Source organism: Triticum aestivum, chromosome 5B (genome assembly GCF_018294505.1).
Source record: "Triticum aestivum cultivar Chinese Spring chromosome 5B, IWGSC CS RefSeq v2.1, whole genome shotgun sequence".
Classification (NCBI taxonomy): domain Eukaryota; kingdom Viridiplantae; phylum Streptophyta; class Magnoliopsida; order Poales; family Poaceae; genus Triticum; species Triticum aestivum.
In genome coordinates, this window is record NC_057807.1 from 52,882,746 (window position 1) to 52,892,827 (window position 10,082).

Sequence of the window (10,082 nt, forward strand, 5' to 3'; positions counted from 1 at the left end):
ATCCGAACACGGGGGAGGCCCTTCTATCTTATATCTCCACGGCCCATCAGTCCGGCCCATGTCATATAGGCCGGCTCCCTGAGGACCCCATAGTCCAGGACTCCCTCACACATGGAAATTCATCTAGTCACGTTCATCATGTTTATTTGATTCACGTTCGGTACTTTGATAATTTGATATGTGGGTGTGAAAGGACCGATATGATTGACTAGAGAGGGGTGAATAAGAGACTACAAATTTTAACCTTTCTTGTCAATTTTAAGGTTTAGCGGATAAATAGGGTTCACGAGATATGCAACTAGGTGAACACAACCTATATGACAAGCGAACTTAAAGATAAAATATGCTAGGCAACAATCTAATTAGCAAGCCAACAAGCATACAAAGAAAAATAAAGTGCGGGAAAGGATTAATCACAAGTGAGGCGAGGATGCGGATTTTATCCCGAAGTTGACTCTTCCTTGGGGAAGAGCTACTCTCCGTTTAGAGCTGTGCCGGAGCCAAAACTTGCGGGACGCCACGAAGGCTCACTGTAATCTCTTTCGAGTCACCCCCAACGGATAAGCTTCTTCGGACCACACCACAAGCAAGGAAGCTTCCGGAGGAACCTCTAACTGCCTAGGAGCCCAAGCTCCAAGAGTAACAAGTCACCTGGGAAGAAATGTTGCGGGGAACGCGATTTGGTTTGGTCAAGATGTAGATCGGGTCTTGCTCTCCCAATCCCCAAAGTTTCAACAAGTTTGGGTGGAGGGATTGAGAGTATTGAGCAAAATGGAGTGTAGCAATGGTGGGGCTCAACAAAACATTATGGTTAGGGATGGAGGAGGAAGAAAGGGGGCTTTTATACTGTTCTTGCCCGGGTGGCCATTTCTGCACGTTGGACCCCGTGCGCACGGGGTACTCAGAGACTTACGCACCACCCCGTGCGCACGAGGTACTCAAAGAGTTTACCCAACATCCCGTTGACCCCGTGCGCACTAGGTATTCAGAGAGTTTCTGACTACCCCGTGCATATATGGGTCAAAAGATCCCGTGCGCACGGGGTATCCAGAAAGACTATGTCGCAAACTTTCTGGGTACCTGACTAGCACACAATGGAAAATAAGGAGGTAGGGGGGAAGGCTAGGTGTATAAGTTTTGGCAATGGCATTCTCACACGATACTCATCCCAGTTTCCCCGGCCTCAGGGAGGAGGACGGCGACGATGATGCTTAGGGCAGCGCGCTAATGTCACAAACTTTTTCTTTAGTTTTATTATGTTTTATTAATGTTTAAGTGGACTTTGGTTGACAGCTTGATCGGTCATTTATGTTGAACTATACTTTTTTTCGCCTGCGTGTGTATGAAGTTTTTTTATGGCCGCTCATAGATTTGGGTTTGGCATCGGTTAGACGCACATGTTTATAAAAAAAGGCGAACACAAACGTTCGCTTGACCGATTCAAATGGACAAAAAGCAGACAAAAAAACAAACAAAACTCGTGGCGCGGCGCGTTGGAGTTGCTCTGAACACTGTGCAGCCGAGCCGCGTCGTTGGAAGGAACCCAGACGTTTTTGCATCACAGCGACAGTGGCGAGAAGTGGTCAACGACGTTCGCGTCCGCGTGTAAGTGGGAACTTTTTTTTCTGCAGAAGAGAATAGTCCCCGAATTTTCAGTAGGCCCAACCATCCCAATTTCCCCATCGGGCCCAACCAACCGCACAGGCCACGCCCTCACTCCTCCGCCTCTCCCAGCGACGGACTCCACGGATCCACGGCGGTGGGGGCCCGATGGCTGCGGCGGCGAATCCTAGGGTCACGGGCGCGGCTCCCGCGCCCCTGCTGCTCCCTCCACGCCTCCTCGGAAGGAGCCGCGGCCGGCGCGGGACGTTGCTCGCCGCCGCCCTCCGAGGCGCGCCGTCGGGAGCCGAGCCACCGACAGGGTCCCAGCGCGGAGCAGCGCTGTTGGCGGGCGTGCCCTGGCCAACCACGGCACGGAGACGGCGCCGTCCGGCCGGCGAAGCGGCTCTGCCTGCACCGGCGCTCGCCCTGACGCCTTCCGCGCGGCGGCCTCTTCTTCTTCCACTCCGCCATAGGTAAGCCACTCTGATTCCTCTTCCTCCGCTTTCTCTAAGGTTCTGGGCTGCGGTCATGGTTTGTGATGGAAACGTTGTAATAATCACGACTAGGGTGGGAGTCAGGCTGTACAACTTTTCCTGTGCTTCCACTATGACAGTGAGATTAGGCTTATATCCTGTGGAGCTTATAGTATGTTTCTGCTGCTATGCATACTTCAAAGGACTGAGGAAGCCTACCTACCAAATAGTCACATTCTTGCCGTTTCTTGTTATTTCTTGGGGTGCAGATTCTTGTGTTGTACGAATGCGGCCACCTCAAATGACGCCGAAGCGTCGCCTTCGCCTGATGGCGGCAAGAACCCGTTGGCCCCGCTCGTCGAGCTGTGGCGCCGGACGGTGCAACCGCTGGGGGATTACGGATTCGGGAAGCGCAGCGTGTGGGAAGGCGGCGTGGGACTCTTCATGGTCTCCGCGGCGGTCCTGCTGGCGCTCGCGCTCGCGTGGCTCCGGGGGTTCCAGCTGCGGTCGCGTTTCCGTAAGTACAACGCCGTGTTCGAGTTCAGCCAGGCGTGCGGAATTTGCGTGGGCACGCCCCTCAGGATACGTGGGGTCACCGTTGGGAGCGTCGTCCGTGTCGACTCTTCGCTCAGGAGTATTGATGCATATGTTGAGGTGTGTTTCAACTCTTCTTGCTCTCTCCTCTTTTTTCATTAATAATCTATGTCAACAGTTCCTTTTTTACTGGTATCCATAGATTTCTCGCTGTAGTGTGTAGAATGTAGTATGTGAAAACTAAACACGAAATAAAGTTGTTAATCCCTAACTCTGATAATATTCACTCTGGAAGGTGTTGCATTGCCTTTCTCTTCCTGAGTGCTTGCAATTCGTGCAAGCATTTATAAAAACTGAACCATAATTTAGTTTGCCCAATAAATCATTATGTTACATTTCTCCTGTTCCATTATGATATGAGTGGGTGTGGCATGCTAGTAAGTTGTTATCTATAATTCCCTTGTTTTTGCCTGCGCTTCAATTTCTTTGCTATACTATAGAGTAAAGACCTCCCCTTTTTGGACTCAATCTCTGATAGATGAATTCTTCTATATGGCAGGTTGAAGATGATAAAATTATTGTGCCACGTAATTCATTGGTTGAGGTTAATCAGTCTGGTCTTTTAATGGAGACAATGATTGATATCACACCAAAAGATCCACTTCCTGCACCTTCAGTTGGTCCACTTGATGCAGACTGTTCCAAAGAAGGTTTAATCCTCTGTGACAAGGAGAGAATGAAAGGACATCAAGGAGTAAGCTTAGATGCACTGGTTGGTATATTTACCCGTCTAGGAAGAGACATGGAGGAAATTGGTGTTCAAAAAAGCTTCAAATTGGCAGAGAAGGTTGCATCTATAATGGAAGAAGCACAACCTCTCCTTTCACGGGTACAATCTTCTGACTAATTCTTGTGTAATATTTTGCATCCTTTGATATGTTTGCCACATTTAGCTAATGGATTCTCTGTGAAACCACTCCGTTTTACTTACTGAATAGGATTGCATTGTACAAAATTAAAATGACCCCCACCTGATGAAGTTCCGGGAAGCAGGTCTGCAGTTTTGTAGCAGTGTTTCCCAAATCTCAGTTCTTTTTATTTGTGAAGAAAGACTCGTTTGCCAAATTTATATGGTACTATTATAGGGCCTGATTCTGCAGTACCTCCTAGCTTTTCTTATCAAGTGATGGCATATATTATGTCCTAATTTTGTGACTATTGCTACTCATCTCTGAGCATCAACATGTTTTTCATATATGTCCTGCATATGATGGGTATTGGGCAGCATACCAAGTAACATGCTCTGTTTTAGTACTGCTAAAAAAACTTGGTCATCTTTACAATACTAGAGCTCAAAACTAACTCTGTCAAAACTGATACAAGTTTCGCATACTTCCGTGGGACTTGGGTTGAACTGCTGAAAATTTCAAGATTAGGCCCATCATATTGCTATTGCATACCTACCCCGGCCACTGGCTAGTATACTTGGCTAGCAGTGTTTCAGGACCATCATCGAGGGGAAGGACCTCCACTCAGTTGGCATGTGTTGTTAGGTTTTTATTTTCTGTTTGCAAAAAACAGGGTGGCTGATGCTTTCTCCACATATATGCAGTTTTCTGGATCTCAACTTATTTGCAGACAATAGAGGAACATAGTGGTCACTAGTTGTGCCATTAAATGTCATATGCATCAACTTAAATGTTAGTGATGGAACAGATTGAAGCATTGGCTGAAGAAGTTCAACCTTTGCTCTCGGAGGTGCGTGATAGTGATCTGGTGAAGGATGTGGAAACCATAGCTAAAGGTCTGGCTGAGGCATCCGGCGATTTAAGGTGCTTGATTAAACCTACCAACTGTTGTTTCTGCACTCTTATAGCCTTGGAAGTGCAAATGTTATGGCACTCTTTATCTTACTTGTCCTTATGCCACCATGCAGAAGGTTGAAGTCTTCCATGCTTACCCCTGAGAACAGTGATTTAATCAAGCAGTCTATTTTCACCCTTATATTTACTTTGAAGAACATTGAGGTCTGTTATCTGTATCTTTAGTTATTTCTGAAAGTGGAGGCAAGCAAGGTTTTTACATGTGTCCTTGGTTACTTTCAGAGCATCAGCTCAGACATCTCTAGTTTCACTGGCGATGAGGCGACACGACAGAACATCAAGCTGCTGATCAAGTCCCTTAGCAGACTATTGTGACCCTTCAGTTGAAAAAAAACGCAGTTATGTGTTGAGATGGAGAATTACGAGTAGAGTAGGCCGTCCAGATGAGATTGAAGCATCTTTAAGAGAAGCTAATAATTGTTGAGGTCTGTCAGTTTTTTTCCCGATATTTTTTCTGCATTCTTGACATGAAAAGCAGCATTTATTGTTGTTGTCGAGGAGTTATAGCAGGCCATTTCTTTTTTGTGCAGCACGGTTGTGGTTGAGCGGGTGTGAACAAGGAATTTGCTAGTACTATTGTGCTTATGTTAGCAATTTATAAATTGTGGATATTTTGTCCCATGAACAGTGGTCCTGAACATCTAACGAACTACTACTTTTACCAGTCTTCGTTAAAGTCAAATTATACTTTAGATATACACTTGTGTTTTGTTCTGTGAAATGGTAGGCTACATTTTATTTGGTTAGAGCAACTTGTGATTTTTCTTTCCCTGCATAAAACTAGGTAACAACATTTGATTTATTTTTTCAGAGCACGTTATATCAACTATAACCTGCTGCATAACATGTTAAAAACAACCCAATCCTTTAAAATGCTAAAAAAAAAATTGTGTATAGGCCACAACCCTATCCCACAATGACATGCTTTGAGATTTTTAATTTGATGAGTTGCTTCTCTCGATCGTAGGTCTATGCGTCCTTGCATAAAAGGTCGCTGTAGCTGCCTCCAGCAATTTTGATCGCCTTACTTGTCAGTGAGTTGGACCACATTGTGCTATCCATAGTAATGCAAATAGTAAACCTTGGTGAGTGAGCGGACTAGGACTTATCTGGTTCTAGGCGTTGTGCAACCTGAGTGGACAACTATTTAACTCAAAGCTAGATTGACTAAGAATTAGGAAGAACGAAGCAACCACCTCAGGGAGGTGACTTGGTTTGGCATGGTCCACTGTCCACACCTTTGGCTTTACTATGACCTATGTCGCACCTTTTTGATTTGTTGCTGTTTCTGTTCTTGGACATACAAATAGGATGAATTCATGATCTTTAATGCTTAAATAAAATCAAGAAAATGGTTGACTTGATGATATTGATTGCCCCACTTGGCTGTTACATATATTTCTAGCTATGGTGCACATTACCCCAAAAGAGGCAAGGCACCGAGGAGAAAACCACCCACACCCGAGAGTTGAGAGAGAGCCCAGATTTGGAGGCGAAAGAATTGCAATACGAGTCAGGATCGTTCATCTTGTGCTTTGCTTGTTTGGATACTTTGTTGGCTATTTGTTTTCTGCTGAACTGTTGGTATTTGATCTCATGAACTAGTGTTGAATCTTCTCCAACCGTGGAGAAGACTTTGCAATGCAATGGATTCCTTCTGTAGCAAGAGTGATATGGTAAAGATGTCGGTTCTTGTTTGACTCGATTAGACCGATCATGATTTATTATGCATGATTTTTTTCCTTGTTTAATTTCCTGGTTCATGCAGCAAAAACAAGCTCATTTTGTTTCAGGAATCAATGTTTCTCCAATAATTCATTCATGATTTTTATGTGAGCGGCAAAGACCAGCGGGCCTTTGTCCCCAACGCCAAGCTGGTGTCCTTAACCTAAGGAGAAGGACAAAGTGCTTTATTTGTTTTTTCACGAGGATGAGTACTAAAAAAAAGACAATACTATGATTTTGCTTTATAACTGAATGAGTTAGATCATTCGTCCAGATTTTGTGTATGGTTATCCTGGTCCGTTGATATGGATAATGTGAGCGGTACCGAACAAATCCCTCCTTCCTATACTTAAAAAATAATAATAGTGCCATCTTCTGGTCATTATAATGGCTCGCGTATCTGTTGACAAGTATATAGTGCTGATACTTCTGGCATGTAGTCATGAATGTGCAACAACTTATTTGGAATAAAAGTATATCTATTCCAAGAAAATTAAGCTGTGATGCTGAATGTTTTGTGCATTCCTAGGTACTGCAGCCTAAGATTATCCAAATCATATCTATTGTAAATGTTCTCCTTTTCAGCGCCTTGCTCATTTACTTTCAATAGAGATTTCCAAGCTGGAGAATCAGTAAATTTAGATACCTTGCTGTAAGCCTGTAACCACGCTTTGCCAGGGACCGTCTCCATGTTCTAACTTCCAATGCTAAATAATTTGAATTTACTCACTCCCCCAAGACGAACGCTTTTCATCCTTGTGAAGAAGAAGAAGAGAAGAATCAACGGCGAAGCAAATCCACTGGGATCGACCTGGCCTCCTACAGTCCTACTAGTACTACTTTCTGTCGGTGAGGGCGCAGTGCAGAGCAGGAATCTTATCTTTTCGTGGTCTCTGCTCTGACTGTCGCGCCGGCTCTTTGCAGCTGCATGGGGGAAGGCGCCTGCCAAAGGTCCGCGGCGTGGACCAGAAGGCAAGCAAGCAAGCGTCCGTTCCGTTCCGTTTTCAACGCTCGGCTTTGTTTGTTCCTTGCCGCTGCAGCAGTCCCAAAGCAATGGGCTCCGGCTCCGGCCATGTGCGAGCAGACGCCAGAGCTTTTTCTACTGGCTGCTAACAGTAAAGTAAAGCATACAGTACATCAGAAAGTGTAAATCTGACCGGATTTGATCCATCGTTGTCAAGTGCGATAGGCTCGCGGCCCCTCCCTCTTGCTAAAGGATAATGACGAGGCGTTGTCCATGTGCCGAATTTGGCCGCACGAACAACGTGAATGAATCAATGAATGCTTGCTGTAATAAGAGTGTTATAAGATAATGCCATGGATCTTCACTGTGCTACTACCGTAGATCACAGACAACGTGAACGAACGCTGTGTGTAGGCTGTTAATGTCACTAAGATAATGCCATGGATCTGCACCGTAAAATGAGCTAATGCACACAAACCAAGATTTCAACTAATCAAAATGAGGGGAACTCACCTTGGATAATGAAAGTGCTATGGATCCACCGGAGAAATGTCAACCGAATGAAAGAGATTTTAGAGGCTCTTGTTATAGAAAGAGAGAGGGGGGATGACTTAAGCTCAGGGGAGAGGTTAGGTATGGGCTGCTGAATTGGGGGGGCACCCAACATGCCACTTCCCTTGCCTTTCTTTTTTTGCCCCTTGGTCTTTGCCTTCCTTTTTTTCAGCCATACAATGTAATGACTACGAAAATGACTTAGAACATTTGTTCAAATACCGAATATTCAATCAACATGAAGTTCAATCGACATTATCAAATACCAGGGAAATGCATAAATAACATCACAACATCAAGTTCATTACATCAAGTTCCATCTACCAAATTTAACTGGCTTAGAGCATTGGTTCAAATGACAAGTGTTCTACACCAGGAAATATCCTCCTGAACATTTTCAAATGACATCTACCCGGAAAGAAGCCCCTAGTAAGCCGGAAAGTATGCCCTAATACTCTTAATACGTTCAATCTGCTCTGCATGCCTTCGATTAGGCTTCGGTTCAAACTCGGCAGAACCCGCCCAATGGATCATTGAACCCTTTGTCTCACGGAACCGGGCCCATCGAGCGCGCCGGTTTGGATTCTCCGACACTCCTTGTTTGATTGCCCAGCCAATGATCTGCCCGGGTTTTGCCATGTCCACCTCCTTGAATTCATCAATGCTTACGGAGAACCCTATCTCCATTGCCAAAGTCCATCTACACTCATCTTCCTTCTCCTGCAACTCTTTAACTATCTTCCATTTTTTCTCTCTCAAGCTCTTCAGGGAACTCACAGAACACATACTTGTTGAAATCACTCATAGCCGCGTTTGTCTCTTCACAACTCTTAATCCAATTTTGAAGCTCCCTCAGCATCCTACGATGTCGTTCTCCTTCACACTTTTCATATGCTATCTTCAACGTCGGGGTCCTGTTTTCCATGCTACATGAAATGGAACAAACCAAAACTTAAATCAAATGATACAAGACAAACACAAAGCATAACTTATTTAGAATGACCCAATACACAAAGTTCTCACTGGTTCAAATGACATAGGTTACATAAATGATAAGGGTACATGCCATTACTGTTGGGGAACGCGGTAATTTCAAAAAAATATCCTACGATCACGCAAGATCTATCAAGATGATGCATAGCGAGAGGGGAGAGTGTGTCTACGTACCCTCGTAGACCGAAAGCGGAAGCGTTAAGTAACACGGTTGATGTAGTCGAACATCTTCGCGATCCAACCGATCAAGTACCGAACGCACGACACCTCTGTGATCTGCGCACGTTCAGCTCGGTGACGTCCCTCGAACTCTAGATCCAGTTGAGGCCAAGGGAGAGTTTCGTCAGCACGAGGCGTGGTGATGGTGATGATGAAGTTACCGACGCAGGGCTTCACCTAAGCACTATGACGATATGACCGAGGTGGTAAACTATGGAGGGGGGCACCGCACATGGCTAAAGATCAACTTGTGTGTCTTTGGGGCGCTCCCTCCCCCGTATATAAAGGAGGGAGGGAGGAGGAGGCCGACCAGGGGAAGAGGCACGCCATGGGGGGCAATCCTACTCCAAGTAGGATTCGGCCCCCCTTTCCTATGCCAACAAGGAGAAGGGGGGAGGAGGGGGAGGAGAGAAAGAAAGGGGCACTACTAGGGAAAAGCCTATACACAAAGGTATAGCAGTAGCGCCGGTTAAAATAGGGCGCTACTGCTAATTTGTAGTAGGGCGTTCGTGCAAAGCGCGCTATAGCTTAAACTATAGCAGTAGCGCATGTTCAGAAACAAGCGCTACCACTATAATTTCCACCGTGTTGGCGGTAGGCTAGGAGTAGTAGTAGCGATTCCGAGCAAAGCGTGCTACCACCATGGTCATTGTTGCAGCGTGCTTCCTGCGTACAACGCTACTGCTAAGAAAGAAAAGAAAAATGAAAAAAATAGAAAAATAAATGAAAATGATAGAAGTAGGAAACAGAGAAATGAAAAAAAAGAAAATGTAAGGATAAACAAAAGAAATTACTGCTTCCTATAGCAGCAGCATGTTTTTATAAAATGCGCTATAGCTAACTTAGCTATAGCGCGTTTAGGAAACAGCGCTACTGCTAGTTCGACTTAACCACACGCGGGCTCAAAATTTTGCTAAGTCCCCTCCTTTCCCCCCACTCCCCCCGGCCCTGTTCCCCCAACTCCTCTGTCGCCGCCGCCTGAGCCTGCCCTCACCGCCGCCGCCCGCCCTCAACCTCAGCGTCGCCGCCCGCCGCCGCTCTCGACCTTACCGTCTCCGCCCTCGACCTCACCGCCGCCGTCCGAGCCCGCCCAGCACCGCCGCCTCCCGATCCCGAGCCTGCCCTCGCCGCCCCTAC

The 10,082-nt window shown here is 45.9% G+C and overlaps 1 protein-coding gene across 1 annotated transcript; it reads left to right on the forward strand.

Moving 5' to 3' along the window:
• Positions 1-1,529: 1,529 nt before the first annotated feature.
• On the forward strand, positions 1,530-5,113 carry LOC123110350 (protein TRIGALACTOSYLDIACYLGLYCEROL 2, chloroplastic). Its single transcript, XM_044530844.1, has 6 exons — positions 1,530-2,075; positions 2,345-2,729; positions 3,169-3,498; positions 4,326-4,441; positions 4,546-4,636; positions 4,715-5,113. The coding sequence occupies exons 1-6, from the start codon at positions 1,771-1,773 to the stop codon at positions 4,805-4,807; spliced, it is 1,320 nt and encodes a 439-aa protein (XP_044386779.1). The 5' UTR covers positions 1,530-1,770; the 3' UTR covers positions 4,808-5,113.
• The last annotated feature ends 4,969 nt before the right edge of the window (positions 5,114-10,082 follow it).